Consider the following 18,322-nt stretch of genomic DNA (forward strand, 5'->3'; position numbering starts at 1 on the left):
AAAAAATCTGGATCTAATTATTTCATTCTCTATAATAAATCTGCTTCTTCTTAGGCTAGATCAGGGGTGCCCACACTTTTTTGCCTGATGATCTACTTTTAAAATTATCAACTAAATGAGATCTACCAACCCAAAAAAAAAAAAAAAAAAGCTTAATTTCAAATGCTTGTTGCTACTACTGCATGCATCTCTACATGGAATTCAGGAAAATAAAAATAAATGTTCATTGTTGATATTCAATTTTAACAATTTTCAATTTTAATACTAAACTCTTAATACTTACAGCACAACAGATTACATTAGCCAGGGCATTTACCTTATTCTGATGACTTGCACTGAATAGAATCAGACAGTTTTACATAATCTTTGTCGCTGCCAATATCTAAACTGGTGTCAATCAACACTGACGGAGCACATGCGATGGTCAGCCGTTCAAACGGATTCATTATTTAGTAGCTAAAAGGAGGAGGATGATTTTCCCGACTTCCTTAATTATCACTTTATTATACACTAACAAGCTTTGTGCGAAAATGCAGAACATGAAAGAGGTCGTGGATGTGTTCATGAAAATCATCTGCTCAATGCAAGCACGCTCACTTCAGAGACGGCTGTTTGTTTCGTGCGTATTTGGAGGAAGCCGACTAGTTGTCATGGCAACTGAATAAACAAAAATGAGGATTTAAAGGGGCCGCAGCCTGAATCGGCGCATATTTAATGATGCCCCAAAATAGGCAGTTAAAAAAATGAATTAAAAAAAATCTATGGGGTATTTTGAGCTGAAACTTCACAGACACATTCAGGGGACACCTTAGACTTATATTACATCTTTTGAAAACACGTTCTACGGCAACTTTAAAAAAAGCATTTATTATAATTGTGTGCAATCTACCAGCATCGTCTTTGCGATCGACTGGTAGATCGCAATCGACCTATTGGGCACCCCTGTGCTAGAGGATGGAAATGTAAATCCGATGTTCACTACCGTTCAACTGTTTGTGGTCGGTAAGACAAAAGTCTCTTCTGCTCACCAAAGCTGCATTTATTCAATGAAAATTACAATAAAAACAGTAATATTGTGAAATATTTTTACAATCTAAAATAACTGTTTTCTATGAAAACATATTGCAAAATGTAATGTATTCCTGTGATCTAAGCTGAATTTTCAGCACCATTATGCATTGAAGACTGAAAATTCAATGCATAATCAGTGTCACATGATCCTTCAGAAATCATTCTAATATGCTGATTTGAGAAACAAGAAACATTTCTGATTATGTTAAAAACAGCTGTGCTGTTTCACATCAAAGGACAGCTAAAATAACTTTTGTAACATGTCTTTACTGTCACTTTTGATCAATTTAATACATCCTTGCTAAATAAAAGTATTAATTACTTTAAAAAAAAATTGGTACTGTAAACTTTTGAACGGTAGTGTAAAAGTCTGTTAAATGGCATGATGTGAAGTTTTACAAAAACATAAAAGCAAAGATGAAGTCACATGTTGGTGGAAAAATAAATCCTACACAAATAAAAGTGTTAGTGTTTTTTCTTGCTGTTTTCATTGATTATAACAGTAACAATGAGCGGTGGGTGGAGCAGACCTGTGACAGGGAGCGGCGGAGGGTCAAAATCTGATTTGATTGGCCGGTTTGCTCCTGTTCCGTCAGTACCTGTTTAATCTTCTCTTTCTCTATGGCCACTGTGTTGAAGGCAGACTTCAGAAGAGAGTGCACTGCAACAAACACACATACAAGTTCATGCTGAGTACTTGAAAACTCTGCCCGGCTTTGTCTCTGCGTCAGAACCTGTGGCCTGGACCTGCAACCCGCTTTCGCTCAAGAACAGATGTGCACCTTTTGTTTTTTGGTGAGTAACTGAATGCCTGAAGCAGCGTTTCCAACATAACTCAGTGAATCACCAGAAACAAAACTAAAATATAATTAGTCCTGACTACATAGTCAAAAAGTTTTTAATTACACTAATTTTCCTACAAACTTAACTATACATAACACATTAACAGTAAACAGTTAAGAGCTCACAGATGTAGAAAGTTCATTGCCAATGAATTTTTGACTTTTTAAACAATTCACTAAAAGAACTGACCCATAAGATTTGTTCATTCCAGCAAAAAACATAGAAGACATGTTTTCTTTGTAATACAATGTATATTCATTGACTTGCAGTGCAGGAAACACTGGAATACAAAGTTTTGTTCACCTTTCTGTGCAATGATGCAGAAATCTTCCTGCAGTTTGATGTAGTCACTGGCGCTGTCGATGCTGTCAGTCAGACGTGTGACGGGGGCTTGGAAATCAGCCAACTCCGCACATAGGTTAGGATTAGAGGAGTGGAGACGCACTTGAGACATACTTGCACTCAGGGGAACCTGCAACACACACACAAATTACAGTGAGACAGAAATGATCCTACACACAGTCTCAGGATAACCAGCAACGGGTTTCCGAACACAAGACGGGCAAACAGTCTGCTTCCCAGAGCTGAATGATTCCTTCGCCTTATGAAAAATCCAACTGGGGCTGTCTGATGTAGTCTAGTGTGGATGAGTATAGTTTAGCTAGACTTCAGTAAAGAGTTCACAGACACAAAAAACACACATGCCAAGCAGAATAAAGGTCAACAGTGAAATGAGGTTAGTTCATGCATCAAAACATGATGACATGTGAGCCATCAGCATGCGATAACGTGTTACCATGAGCTCAAACAATCAAAACAACAACCATGAAGTCACACTAGGTCAACAAATGTGCGTAGGTGAAAGTTGGATTGAGTCAGAACAAAACTGCATTATTCAGAGCTGCTGACATCCATTTTATTTTTTAAAGTATTGTTTAAAACGTCAGCACACAATCTCATTACGGTACATGCAACTGTGTGGCCATTCATGAAGCCAAAACTCAAGTTGTGACGTCATGAATACTGTATCCAGGTCCAAGCCTCTACTCTGTTTTAAGAGAGGATACCATCTCGACAGCTGTTCATGAGCACTGTTAATTTATTGCACAACTTTAAGCTAAGCATATAAAAACTCATGGTGTACACTACAGTCTCCAGGCTTACGGTGTCCCAGACACCAATATTTTAGCGATTCAGAAAAGATTAACCACAGTTCGGCCACCTGAGATTTCGGTATGAAGATAAGTATTTTTTTGGTAGGACTACAGCACATAGTTAGTGTATATTAGCACAATTTGTTGTTTGCTTTTGGCATCTGACAGAGGTTGGTTTTGGCATCTGATTTGAACCCAGAAACTGATGCGTGATGTCAGACTTAAAGGTGTCATCAAACGTTTTTTACAAGATGTAATATAAGTCTAAGGTGTCTCCTGAATGTGTCAGTGAAGTTGCAGCTCAAAATACCCCATAGATTTTTTTTTATTAATTTTGAGGCATAATTAGAAATGCGCCGATTCATTCTGCGGCCCCTTTAATTGCTCGCGCTCTCCGCCCCCTCCCGAGCTCTCGACTCACCTCATAAAAAAAGTTCAAACAGCTAATATAACCCTCAAAATGGATCTTTACAAAGTGTTTGTCATGCAGCATGTCTAATCGCGTAAGTACGGTATTTATTTGGATGTTTACATTTGATTCTGAATGAGTTTGATAGTGCTCCGTGGCTAAAGCTAACATTACACACTGTTGGAGAGATTTATAAAGAATGAAGTTGTGTTTATGAATTATACAGACTGCAAGTGTTTAAAAATGAAAATAGTGACGGCTCTCTTGTCTCCATGAATACAATAAGAAACGATAGTAACTTTAACCACATTTAACAGTACATTAGCAACATGCTAACGAAACATTTAGAAACACAATTTACAAATATCACTAAAAATATCATGTAATCATGGATCATGTCAGTTATTATTGCTCCATCTGCCATTTTTCACTATTGTCCTTGCTTACCTGGTCTGATGATTCAGCTGTGCACAGATCCAGACGTTAATACTGGCTGCCCTTGTCTAATGCCTTGAACATGAGCTGGCATATGCAAATATTGGGGGCGTACATATTAATGATCCCGACTGATACGTAACAGTTGGTGTTATGTTGAGATTCGCCTGTTCTTCGGAGGTCTTTTAAACAAATGAGATTTATATAAGAAGGAGGAAACAATGGAGTTTGAGACTCACTGTATGTCATTTCCATGTACTGAACTCTTGTTATTCAACTATGCCGAGGAAAATTCAATTTTCAATTCGATGGCACCTTTAAAGGGTAAGTTCACCCAAACATTTTTATTCTGTCATCATTTACTCACCCCTTATGTTGTTCCAAACCTTCTGCTGAACACAAAAGAAGATATTTTGAAGAATGTTGGTAACCGGACAGTTGATGGTAGCCATTGACTTCCATAGCATTTTTCCCCCTACTATGGCTACCATCTACTATCTGGTTACCAACATACCATTGGATGTCAAAATATGTCCTTTTTAGTTCTAAAGAAGAAAGAATTTTAGGTGAAGTATCTCTTTGACAATCAGATACTACCACGCATTTAGGTCATTGGTCAGTGCACTAAGGCACTGGTTACAACCCTGGCCCCCCTAGACCCACATCTCTGAACATTCTGTATGGTTATCTAATCAAGCACATCTGAATAAACTCATCAGCTTGCTAGTAGACTCCAAAACCTGAAATAAGTTTGTCAAAAAAATGGAGATCCAAAATGCGTGCCATTGGGGGTAATCTAGGACCAGGGTTGGCAGCCCCTGCATTTGGCAAGTCCTGGCTCTTCTCTACATGACTCAGCACTTCATTTAGCATTTTTCCACTTGTGGCATCTACACATATTGTCATGCTGTTTGTCAAGCTAGACTTAACCCTCCAGAGAGAGAAAAATATAGAGTTACCATATATTTGGCTGTCAAGCTTGATGACTTTAGGTGAGAAAAATAATTTTTTGTAGCGTTTTTTATGGCTTTCTCTGGCCCTCGAGGTCCAGTGTCCTATAGAATTTATCTCCAACCCTAATCAAACACACATAAAGAATCAAGGCCTTCAGGATAACTGGAAAGTTACAGTGAGTTTAATCAGAGTTAGAGGGTGGAGGAATGCTTGCATTGATGTGGGGTCTTCACTCCTTTGGAGGACCAAGAAGGGTCGTTGAACAACTGAAAACTTTGCGCCGGACCCTGGGTCCACTAAGGTCATCTATGGTATAGCCTACTCATTGGTCCCAAGGGACAATGGGCCCACTCACACAAAGTTTGTCCCATGCAGTGTGAATCTGAGTGGCAACTCTGTCAAGAAGGAATGAGGCATTTTCCCTGATCTGGATCTCAGAGTTTAAAAACTTAAAGTGTTGATACAGAAAAATCACAAGCATTTGTGTATCAATATTCTGAATCTCTGAATTCTGTGCATAGAGGTGACTGGTTTACCTCTACAGATCTCAAGAATGCATATTTACACATTCTCTTTTGTTTCCAACAAAAAAATCTAAGATTTTTCATAATATCAGAGTTCCTAGTCTTTCCATTCAGACTACCTCTGTCTACGACATGCATCATTACCAAATATGTATGACCCTTTCACACTGTTTCTTAACGGCAAGCTTACAAGCATTGAAGATGGTCATAAAACTAGAAAAACTTCTCTTGCTCAAAGTACATTGTGTTCATGGGGTTGAACTTGGATACTTATCAAACATCAACATTGTAACAGAAGAGGATAAGATTTCAGAATAGCTTGAACCGGTTCAGTCTGAGGACACTGGTGTCCTTTTGTCTTTTTCTGCTAAATACTGGCCATTGGAGAAGAATTGTTAGGACTCCTTTTCAGATAGACTTTCAGAGATGGGTGACTTCTTTGAATTTGAAGTTCTCTAGACATTTATGCAGATAAGTCTGAAGGGTTGTTGATGGGATAAACCCAAAGTTTCATCACTACAGACAGAGTTATACATGATTGGGGAGTAGTCATTAAAGGTGCCCTATAACTTCTTTTTAAAAGATGTAATATAAGTCTAAGCTGTCCCCTGAATGTGTCTGTGAAGTTTCAGCTCAAAATACCCCATAGATTTTTTTTTTAATTCATTTTTTAACTGCCTATTTTGGGGCATCATTAACTATGCACCCATATATAGGATGCGGCTCCTTTAATTCTCGTGCTCCCCACCCCCGGAGCTCACGCTTGCCTTGAACAGCATAAACACAGTTCACACAGCTAATATAACGCTCAAAATGGATCTTAACCAGATCTTTACCATGCATACTGCTTGCATACATCGGATCATGTAAGTATAGTATTAATTTGGATGTATTACATTTGATTATGAATGAGTTTGAGGCTATGCTGCATGGCTAAAGCTAACATTACACACTGTTGGAGAGATTTATAAAGAATGAAGTCGTGTTTATGAATTATACAGACTGCAAGTGTTTTAAAATGAAAATAGCGACGGCTCTTGTCTCCGTGAATACAGTAAAAAACTATGGTAACTTTAACCACATTTAACAGTACATTAGCAAACATGCCAACTAAACATTTAGAAAGACAATTTACAACTATCACTAAAAATATCATGATATCATGGATCATGTCAGTTTTTATTGCTACATCTGCCATTTTTCGCTATTGTTCTTGCTTACCTAGTCTGATGATTCAGCTGTGCACAGATCCAGACGTTAATACTGGCTACCCTTGTGTAATGCCTTGAACATGGGCTGGCATATGTAAATATTGGGGGCGTACATATTAATGATCCCGACTGTTACGGAGGTCTTTTAAACAAATGAGATTTATATAAGGAGGAGGAAACAATGGAGTTTGAAACTCAGTTTATGTCTTTTCCATGTACTGAACTCTTGTTATTCAACTATGCCAATATAAATTCAATATCTAATTATAGGGCACCTTTAAGGATCTGACATCTTTCTCTCTGAAGTGTGTATGTCAACTACTTGGAACTCTTTGTTGGTATTTTCCAATGGTTGAATTCTACATTGATGCATGTTTCTGGGAAGCATGTTTCTTTTGAAGGCACAGGAATAGATTTGTTGTGGAAACCCGCACCTGGGAGAGTGGAAACTTAGATGTAGCAGTGTAGATATGGAAAAGATAAGGCCTACAACTGTCACAGATATGTTCACCTCAAAAGAAAATGCACAGTGTCTGCTGTCCATTTTACTGAGAGAACCAGACATGCTACTAGGCATAGATGCACCTGTGTCCACAGTCTGCTTTATGGATTTCTACCTGTCAGACTTGATCTTTGCACTCTGAAAAGAGTCAGAATCATATTGAGTTGGAGGAGAGTGGTGGTGCTGGCTCTGCTTTGGCCACATAATCTATGGTTATCTGAAAAAGTATCAATGTTAAGAGATTTCATTTATCTGGAATGATGGGAATTACTTTATCCACAATGTCTGAAACCTAGTCTGGAGGTTGAAATCCCAGCTTTTCATCCTCCCCCACTCAGGTCTGCGGAGGAGGAGAGATGTGCTTTTCATGGCTAGTGCACTATGGTTTGTCCATGGTTTGTTTTTCAAATCCAGCAAGAGGTAGAGCAATGTAAAAAAAACACTTGTCTTACTGGTTAGGGGAAGCCATCAAGATGCCATCAAGATGTATTATTCATTAAGAGGCCTCCAGGAGTTAGAGGTCATTCTACTGGGGGAATGACTAGCTCCTCAGTCTCTTCTAGAGGCACCTCAATAGACGAACTGTTCACTGGTAGATTGGCCTTCAAGTTAGAGAAATCATTAAAGCCCATACAGTGCTAGAAGCAGGGTCTTGAAAGGAAGGGATAGATAGTCCACACCCCCCTGCCCCTAATTTTTTTTCTTTATTATTTACTCACCCTTTTGTTGTTCCAAACCTGCATGACTTTTTTTAGGATTGTACATGTGTTATTGCCCTTAGCTTAATTGTCTACAGTAACTTAGCAAGTGGGCGTTTGCCATATCTGATAGTGAGATGTTAAGCGAGTTGACTAAATGAGAACTACTGGTTACAATTGTAACCCTAGTTCACTGAGGAAGATCACACAAAATGGTCTACTTGTCATCAGCTTACAGAGGAGCAGCTTTGAATGAGCTGAGTCTGTGCAGTAGTTTATGAGGTGAAGGGGTGGGTCAGTGGCCTGAGTGTGTGATGGTATAGGGCTTCATGAACTGCCACACAGATGTATGTCCCATGAGAGTATACACAGTCACATACCGCACTCATCTCCCTCTGAGAACTTGGGTTACAACCATAACCTAAAGTTATTTCTAAAAAGGTCACACTGACAATGTTTTGCAGAGAGAATGTAAAGCAGCACTGCATGCAAGGGCTGGAGAGACTACAGCATGGTTATATCATGGTGTAATATGAAGATAACATCACAGTGAGGGTTCTGCTTACTTTAGCACTGTGTGACTGGGAAAGTGACTGGACCTGGGGGTGAACACAAGAGCCAGATACATATTTAACCAAACACACCTCAAGGGTTACTCATATACACATCTCATTAACAGATAAGCAAGTCAGCTTCACAGAACACCTTTCAAATTCATTGCTGCTGACTTTATTAAAGGGTTAGTTCACCCAAAAATGAAAATTCTGTCATTAATCACTCACCCTCATGTCGTGCCAAACCTGACTTTCGTTCATCTTCGGAACACAAATGAAGATATTTTTGGAAGAGCTTTCTGTCCCTCCATAGATAGCTGCGCAACTACCACTTTGATGCTTCAAAAAGCTCATAGAGATCGTAAAACTAATCCATATGAATTGAGTGGTCCAAATTTTCCGTTGCTTTATATGATGAACATATTTAATTTAGGCTTTTATTCACATATAAACATTTATCAGCAAACATAAACAAAAGCTCAAACAAACCTGCTTCACACGCAAAAACAAACCTCTGCGTAACACGAGAATGAACCTCATTGGTTCTCGCACACATCAAGCAAACATGCCTGAGCTTCTGTTTACCACAACTGATGTATGAGTTAATGAATGTTTATATTAAATAAAAGCCTAAATTAAATCTGTTCATAGTATAAAGCGATCGAGGCTCTTCATAAAATTTGGACTAAACCGCTCAACTCATATGGATTGGTTTAATGCTGCGTTCACACCGAGTGCGTCTGGGGCGTCTGATTTACATGTTAAGTAAATAGCGCGGTGTGAATGGCGCGTTCACATGCCTCACGTGCGAATTGAGCGTCTGCCGCCCTAGATGCCAGAGTTGAAAAATCTGAACTTTGGCAAAAATTTGCGGCGCGTTAACCAATCAGGGACTCTGCTTTGGTAGTAGCGTGTTTATGACGTGATCAGCGGTGGAGACCAGAACAAAGATAATAGTCGCTGTGTGTGGCCTCTATGATGTGTCATCATATTTTTATCGAGACGGGAATAAAAAGGACCTTGCCTGGAAGAGGATAAGTGAAGAAATCAGACAATCTGGTACTTTGTAAAACGCTTTGCATGATTTTAGCCATTGATACTAGCCCACCTGCTAGCTAGCAAAAGCCAGCCGCATAACCGAATTAAATTGTCGCTACTGGTTTCCAACTGACAAGATGATGCGTTTATTCAGAGGATCTGTGCAGAAAGAGATGGAAGCCCCTCCCATGACGCAAATTCACATCTGAACACACTTTGTTTAGACGGCGAATAGAGCGAATTTAACGCGCATCTGACTTCAAAATGTTTAAGCGTCCAACTAGACGCGTCTGACGCGAATTTGACGCCCCAGACGCATTCGGTGTGAACGCAGCATTATGATGTCTTTATGGCCAAGTTCACACAGCAGCAGAATACGGCTGTCAGTCCTGTATTTGAGTCCTTAATACGGTAACGTTCACACGCAGTACGGTTATTTATATAACCGAACTCACACCTGTAAATTTTCAGGACACACAACCGCATTCTCGGAATATTCATGCTGTGTGAACGGAACAGGACGTCATACAGTGCGCGAGAGCCGCTCTTCTAAGGTGTTTTGTGTGTGGTTTCGCTCTCGGTAACTTACTAAGACAGAGATGTGAGCCGTGCGTCATCAAGGTGTTAGATCCAAGTTGCTGTGTGAACGAGACATTTCGAGACTCACACCTGTTAAGTAAATGCAGTTGTCAATCCCAAAATCTGACTGTGTGAACGTGGCCTATTAACTTTTTGAGGTGTCAAATTGGTAGTTGTGTAGCTGTCTATGGAGGGATAGAAATCTCTCAGATTTCATCAAAAATATCTTCATTTGTGTTCCGAGGATGAATGAAAGTCTTGGTGTAGAACGGCATGAGGGTGAGTAATTAATGACAGAATTTTCATTTTTGGGTGAACTAACCCTTTAAGTAATGAAAAAGAACATCTGTGGATCTGTTGATTACCACGGAAAAAATTATTTTGCCATGTCCCTCAGTTTTTAAAAGCAAATAAAAACTGGTCGCACAGTAATGCACTTACAATGGAAGTCTGGGGCAGATATTTAAAGGTACAATTTGTAAAATTTTTGCAGTAAAATATCCAAAAACCACTAGGCTAGTGTTATATATTTTGTCCAGCTGATTACTAACAATATCTCTAATGTTTTCAACTACTTGTAAATCATGAGAAAATTCCCATTCTAAACAGTGACACGGGGCAGTGCAGTCGCCTGTCAATGACGTCAGTTACCTTTGTTACCGCCTTTGCTGACGTAGAAACCACATGACAACAGTGCCGTGGACAAATGCGGAAGTAGAGTCTAGCGTCCAGCAAACTACTAGCTTGCTTCAAGCAGTTCCTTATTTACTTCTTGCACGTTTTATGGTGGATTGTGTTAATTATTTATGGAACATAATTACTGTTTACCATCTGCCGCTGGTTCTGTCGACAAGGACAGCTCCTGTAAACTCATGACCGGAAAAGCGGAAGCGGCGCCGGCGACTGTGTCATAATAAAAGTCCCGCTGCTCGTGAGGCGTGTGTTGATCAATCGCTCCAGCTCCTCGTTCAGCTCCCGCAACACTCTGTCCTGCTCTGCTTCATACTACAGTAACGTTAATAATCGCATCCACGAACATGAGTTCTTCCAGACTCCAATCCCTATTCTTTTGCACCGTCCGTTGAGATGGAGACCACATGTCCCAAGTTTCCACTCTAAAACTTTACGTCATCAAACTACGCCTTTGTTTTGAATAGGCTTCTAGCGACCTCTAGCGGAAAAAAATATCACAAATTGTACCTTTAAGACATTAATTTGAACAACAAAACTTTCCACATGCAATTTTAGAATCAAATGTCTTGTTTTTAACCGGGTTGTGTTTGTTTGTTCTTAATTAATGATCCAAATAAATGACCCATTCCAACAAAAGCAACATTTATGAGGGAATAAAAAAGAAATGGCCAGTCCCATTCACTCACACGCTCTCTCATCTGTAGTGAAAACATCCAAAGTCCTTTAAACTATGGCCGTTATGCCGTTAAAGGTTCAGAAACAGTTTGAATGGTTTATAATGGATCCACTGAGTCAAATGTCAGGCCTTCAGAGTGTTAGACTGCAGCAGGCGGTTTCCTCCGATGCTATGGCTTAGGTTAAGGACTGCAATAATGAGGTTGTTCAGAGGGTAAGTGGTCATGTGTGTGTGCGTGAAGGTTGAAGAAACTTGCACACACTAAACTCTCTCTGCATTGAGACTGTGTAGCAAACTCACTAAACAATTGAGCCATTTGTGCATGCAACCACTCTTTTGACATTTTAAACTGATTCAGGTGCCAACACTGAAATGGTGGAGCAATGCTGCACAGTCTCAGTAAAGTATGCCAGATTGTGGTAGTCAGCTATGTCCTCTATAACTCAGAACGAGTGTGTAAAATTAGTAATTGCATACAAACTGCATTCAGCACAGATTTTTTCGGCCGTGATTGCACTGTTGCCTGATTTGCATAATTCCAGTAAATCGAATGCTAAAATGATGCAGTGCAATAAGTAATAAATAACTAATAGTAAGTGTTGATAGTGGGTGTGTTGAAGATGTACCTGCTGTTGCAATTTTGCATCTTTGCTGACACTTTTAGTCCTCCATCTTCTGCTGACACGCTTTTCTTTCTTTGTCAAATCTACACAGTTACTCTAAATTACATGGACACACACACGCACAGCAAAGGGGTGAGAGGGTTAATAGCAGAAAACTGAAGCACTGAATCCATCGGCAGTGAGAAAAGAAGATGAGAAGTTAAATGAGTGACGAGCAAGCTGGGTCTTTATTTCATAAGCAAAAGTAACGGGAATGAAAACAGTGATAATATTGAAGGAAGAATCATAATGTTGTGTTTCAGAAGTTGAATTTTGCTTGAGGTTTAGGTATGTCTGAATCTATGTAAAAATACTATATATATTATGATAAATAGAGCTACATTAACACTCTCAACAAATTTCCATTTGTATAGATTCTTCTCTTAATTCTGAATTATTCATCACAGTTATGAGAGTCTAGGCTTAGTCTTAGTTGAATTTCATATCACAAGGGTTTGCAAGACTACTATTTTTTTCTAGCTGACTAGTCATTCAGAAAAGCAGGTGATAAGTTGACTAGTCAATGTTTAGCTTATGATTCACAATGTGTTATGATGAGTGATTCCTTATACTTGTACAACACACTGTACTGTTTGGCCAACACAGCACTAAACTAACTTGGCAGGATATTAATATAAACAGCTGGATATACTGTATGTTAAGTGAATTCAAACAGACAGGACAAAACATCAGATACGTATCAGAATATCAAACCTGTGCAGGTTTTCTGTGTAAATGCAGCTAAAGAGAAATACAATCTGTAACACTGCAACATAATCTGTACAGATATACTAGACACCATAAGGAAGCTATTTAATACCAAGATCTGGGCTAAAGAGCACAGCTGTCTGACTGCTGCCTGAGTGTGTGAATATACCTGCATGTCAGTGAAGTTGGGAGCTGACTGTGTCCTTTGTAAGATCTCCAGACTCTGCAGCAGTTGACTCAATTCTAAAAGACTAGACTGGCAGTAGGCGAGTTCTGAAACACACAAACACAGCAGTCGAGTGTTAATGACTCTGCCATGATGGAGTATGAGACGAGGGTGAAATTAGGATAGAATATGCCACCGCTACGTTTACATTACACCTCCACTGATGTTTTGCTTTTATAGAAATAAAAACCCTTTAATTCAGTTTGATAACGGTCATTTCAATTCCATCCAGCTCATCCAACACGAACAGCAGAGTCGTACGTAGTGCAGCAGGAATCAGAGTTCACTGATCACGTGACCAGAATAAGTGGTGAGACGACTGACAAGACTATGGCGGAGGATTTGTTGCACAACAGAGCCTAAAAGCGTCTGATAAATGTCTTATCTTGTAGGATTCGCACTCAGAACCGTTCACAGAATATGTGCGATCGCGAAAGTGAAAGTAAAACACGAACGCGCATTTAAACGAGATTTCAAAACCCCGCTCCCTGATGCATGCAAATATCTCCCAATATGAAAGCTATCTTAGGTTGGGCTGTGGAGTTGTAACCATCTCTCAACTCTGTATCATGATTGAAGAAAAATCTGGTCTCTTTTTGCACTTTAAGTACTTTGATTATGGTTGCACTTATTGTTTGCACTTAATAAGACTAAGAGAAAACTGTTATTCATTTTTATTTATACTGTTTTTATTTCTATGGTCAAATTGTGGAAAGGAGTTCAGTTAGGAGGTCAAAAGTTGAAGAAGCTCATAAATCATGTACAGTAAGGTCAAAACCTTTTACAGTGCTTGAGTATTGTTATCTTTTCCTGAAAAATTTAAATACTAAATGTCATCTTGTTTCGCTCTCCTGAACTTAATCTCGTGTCTCTTCTCGTGAGCTAACTGTCTCTTCACACCCCTATAATTTAATAATAAAGCATTTATCGAATAGGGTTAGGGGTAGGTGTATGGAGGGATTTATTGCCCCAATAATGCGGCATTTATTCAATAAATATAATCATTTACACTCAATATGTTGTTATTGCATACTGTTTTATAATGTACCAAAATAATGAGGTGCAAATACTATCTAACTACTATATACACTTATTGGAAAGAAAATACTTTATGTAGTGTAAATAGAATCTATTGCTAAGTTAAATTTAAATTAAGCATGAAAATAATGTCATTATACATTTCCCTTTAAATTCCCATTACCGCAATGCATCTGAATGTTTTAATAATTTTGTAATTCTCATTACTTTCAATGATAACATTCAGTGGATGCTCATTGCTGTAACAATATTTTATTGAAATCAGCATATAGTACAAATAGTATCATGATGTATAAATGATATATGATTTTATGTATAACAGTGAAAATAGGAAATGGGCTTACTTGTCAAAAATAATATATTACTAAAAATATTTATAATTATATACAATATAAAAAATTATTGCATAATACATTTTTTTGTGGTAATGTGACACTGTCATCTTGACAGGTACAGTGAGATGGCCCATATAATGAAATCTTAATTATTACAAATGAATTGTGTGTGTTACCTTCTGCACACTTGTCCATCTCCTCTGACTCCTTTAACCAGGCCGCCACTTTACTCTGTCCATTACTACAGGATGGTGGCAGGTGCCAGGCCAGACTGCTGGGTTTACCCTGCTGAAGGGGCACATACATACACACACATTTACTTACATCTGAGTGAAGTTTAACTTTGATTTCTGTTGCTTTTAAAGTCATCATGACACAACATTTGTAACCCATAATGGAGCTAAACCTGAATGCAAATAAATTGTGTACTATAAAAAATAAAAAATAAAGGTTAATTTTCACGCTGACTTTTAATGAAATATAATTACTACAGATAAACCCGTCAAATATAAAAAAAACACACAAACAGAGGACACAAGTGGGCGGCAGTGACCTTGTTTTGGTGTGTGCTGGAAGGGGTGTTTTGGGGTGACTCTGCGGCAGCAGTCGGAGGGAACGTCCGTAGCGTAGCATCACGAGGAGAACGAACGATCTCGTTCTGACGGAACAAGCGATGGTTACGCAACTTGCACACCCAGATGTCAAAAACATCTGGAGACTTCACCTTGAAGGAGCAAGAGACAAAGACACAGACAGAGTTAGGAGACAGCCAATTCACAGCATCAAAAAATAAACGATGAAGGCATTTTGATGAAAAAACTTTCCAAGACAGATTTAATGTCACCTTTACATAAAGGCAAGAAAAAAAAAAAAAAGAAATCAAAATAATCCCCTGAGACATAAATGTACCTGAAGTTGAAGAAACACTGGTTCTGTTCACACTATTTCAATGAACACAGATCAAGAAAATCACACACACCTTCAGATGGTAAATGTGCTCTTCTGTGTCCAGATCTATGCGGCGAGCTCTTTTCTTGACGGACATCACAGACAGACCCACATCTATACTGCCATGGAGCTTTCCTTTCTGAATCTGACACAAAACACACACAATAACATTTAACCCTCATGTTCTGTTCAGATTCACTTCATTTTTCTGTATACACTGTATTCTGCATTGCTTCATAACATTAAGGTTGAACCACTTCAGTCACATGGACCATTTTAACGATGTCTTTACTACCTTTCTGGACCTTGAATGACAGTAATGTTGTTGCTTTCTATGGGGGATAAAAAGATGAACACAGGTGTGGAACAACATGAGGGTGAATAATTAATGACAGAAATGTCATTTTTGGGTGAACTAACCCCTTTAAATATGCAAATACTTAAGAGTCAATGAATGGATCATTATTGCTGTGATTAATATGTTTCTGGGGGAAGTTGGTTAAAGAGTCGAACTTGTAACCCAAAAGTTGTAGGTTTGAGTCTCAGTACCGGAAGGCGCCCTTCAGTGAATGAACAGCGCTCTCTTCCACTCTCATTACCCACAACTGAGGTGCCCTTGAGCAAGACACCTAACCCCCAATCACTACCCGGCACCACAGCAAAAACAGATGTGTGTTCTGCTCCGGGTGTGTGTTCACAGTGTGTGTCTGTATATTCACTGCTGTGTGTGTGTGTGCACTTGGATGGGTGAAAAGCAGAGCACAAATTCTGAGTATGGGATTGGCCACACGTCACTTCACGTCGTCATCACTTTAGCACGTTACATGTTTGGCAACAGCTCTTCTATCCTTAACTGATGGAGTGTGTAGCTTTTCTTTACTTAAACAACCATGTAGGAAGACACATCATGGCCATATTCCAGGATGACAATGTCAAGCTTCATCAGGCTCAAATTGTGAATGAATGTTTGGGAGGGAGCATGAAGAATCATTTTCACACATGAATTGACACCTTAAATTCATCCAGAATTCATTGAAAGTCTTTGGGATGTTCTGGAGGAGACTTTACAGAGTGCTCACCTCTTGCATTGTCAGTACAAGATCTTGACCAAAAATTGATGCACCTCTTGATGGAAATAACATTATTACCTCCCAACCATTCTTTCACAATTTAAGCCTGATGAATCTTGGCTTTATCATCCTGGAATATGGCTATGATGTGTCTTCCTACATGGTTGTTTAAAAAAATGAAAAGCTACACACTCTGTTGCCAAACATATAACATGCTAGAAATATAATAATCACTGCAATAATGATCCAGTCATGGACTCTTAAGCATTTTACAGTTTAAATCCAAACAGCGATATTTTTTTGGCCGGACAGTGTATATAATATATATAAATTCTTCAATACTTTTTTTGCAAAATAATATCTTATTTTTCTCTTTTGATTTTGGAGTGCAATATGTCCCAGACATTTCTTTTCTGAGTCACTGGTTTTCTCATCCAGTTCCTCTCTCTAAATTGTTTTCTGTCATGTCCCTACTGCTAATAAAATAAAAGATGTAGGGTTATTTAAGGGGAAGAGAACAAACCTTTCCAAAAGCACTCTAGATCACACACACACACACACACACACACACACACACACACTCTCTCTCTCTCTCTCTCTCTCTGTCCTTGTTGCATCAGTGCTTAGTGATTTTTCTGCTGCTGAGTCTGAGCTCATCTGAGTCACACTACAGCAGGAGCAGACAGCCAATCACAGCTCACCGTCTCTCTGACCAACCTACACAACTCATCATCATTATTCACAGAACAGCATTGCACACACAAGAAGCACTCAATGTACCATTTAAAACCCAAAAGAAACTCACATCTACAGGAGATTTGGAGTATTTCAGGATCCCGTTATCTAGAACGAAAAATCGCTGTGTAGAAGACGAGAGAAGAAAAAACAGTATTAGTCCAAATAGCATGTTCAGTAAATACATATTGTAAGGAATAAAATTAAATATATGACAAACAAACCAATGGAAATGGAAATACTATTAATGTGCACACAAACAGCTCTATTTCATTTATTAACACAAGAATAAACAGATTGCTGGTCTTAAATGGTTTAAGCTGGTTTAGCTGGTCTCCCAGCCTGGCAAGTTGGTGTTCATCTGGTTTAACTGCTTTTCTAACATGACCAGCTGTCAAACTCCCAAACCCCTCTAAAACCAGCAAATCAGACCAGCCTGATCAATGAAAACCAATTGGGGGTTTTGGATTCCAACCTTGTGCCAGCCCTTCAGGGGCCATTTCCTCTTCTTCAGCATAAAACCCTCATGCTTCTCTGGCCTTTGGACATGAGTTTGCCCAATCTTCAGCCCCTCAATGATTTCCCAACTATCAGTCTCCTAGAAAGGGGACGGAATGAAATATAGGAAGAACAAACCAATGGAAATGTAAAAGATATTAATGTGCACTCAAACAGCTCTATGTGACTCATTGAAATATTGAGAGAGTCAGTATGAATCAATGAATGAAAGATTAAATGAATATACACAGAACTGATTTAGCCAATATTAGTTTGTGGGAAAAAAACATTACAGCTAAAAAAAGCTTTTAGATCGAAAGTGTTTACAGCTAATTTCACCAACTGATCAAAATGCCAAACTCATTAGAAACATCATTAAACAGACATCAGAGCGGTGAGGCTCAACTGAGTGAAAGCATTATCTAGAAACAAATGCAAAAACACACGAATCATGAGTTGCGAGATGACAATTCCTTATAAATAGATGTATACAAGAAACTGTGAGTGGTGCTTGTCCGTTTAAAAGGGATGGGACAATAAATCGATGCATCGCAAACTGAGATTTCAATTCTGAGATTTTCCGAATGTATCACGATTCTCTCTCAAATCGATTCTGAGCTTAGTTTTTAACAGCATTCAATTCCTTACCCACACCACTTGAACCTTCTGTAAAATAATCATTTATAAATTTTGAAAAGGTTGAAGTGAATCACAAGGGTGTTTGCAGTGGGCTGTTTACATTAATCTCGCGTCATAAAAGC

At 38.8% G+C, this 18,322-nt stretch overlaps 1 protein-coding gene across 10 annotated transcripts in view; it reads right to left on the bottom strand.

Annotated features, from left to right (window-relative positions):
• The window catches only part of osbpl6 (oxysterol binding protein-like 6), a 78,137-nt gene that overhangs the window by 27,310 nt on the left and 32,505 nt on the right, over positions 1-18,322 (bottom strand). For 5 of the 10 annotated variants that reach the window (XM_067410098.1, XM_067410101.1, XM_067410100.1 and 2 more), the window contains 10 exons: positions 17,539-17,661; positions 17,134-17,187; positions 15,290-15,403; positions 14,864-15,034; positions 14,487-14,598; positions 12,881-12,984; positions 11,968-12,060; positions 8,368-8,400; positions 2,218-2,386; positions 1,602-1,732 (listed from right to left, as the gene is read on the bottom strand). In XM_067410098.1, the coding sequence (XP_067266199.1) occupies positions 1,602-1,732; positions 2,218-2,386; positions 8,368-8,400; positions 11,968-12,060; positions 12,881-12,984; positions 14,487-14,598; positions 14,864-15,034; positions 15,290-15,403; positions 17,134-17,187; positions 17,539-17,661 (1,104 nt within the window). The remainder of the gene's footprint in view (positions 1-1,601; positions 1,733-2,217; positions 2,387-8,367; positions 8,401-11,967; positions 12,061-12,880; positions 12,985-14,486; positions 14,599-14,863; positions 15,035-15,289; positions 15,404-17,133; positions 17,188-17,538; positions 17,662-18,322) is intronic. The other 5 variants (XM_067410104.1, XM_067410105.1, XM_067410106.1 and 2 more) reach the window with 5 other exon arrangements.

Source organism: Chanodichthys erythropterus, chromosome 14 (assembly GCF_024489055.1).
Source record: "Chanodichthys erythropterus isolate Z2021 chromosome 14, ASM2448905v1, whole genome shotgun sequence".
Taxonomy (NCBI): domain Eukaryota; kingdom Metazoa; phylum Chordata; class Actinopteri; order Cypriniformes; family Xenocyprididae; genus Chanodichthys; species Chanodichthys erythropterus.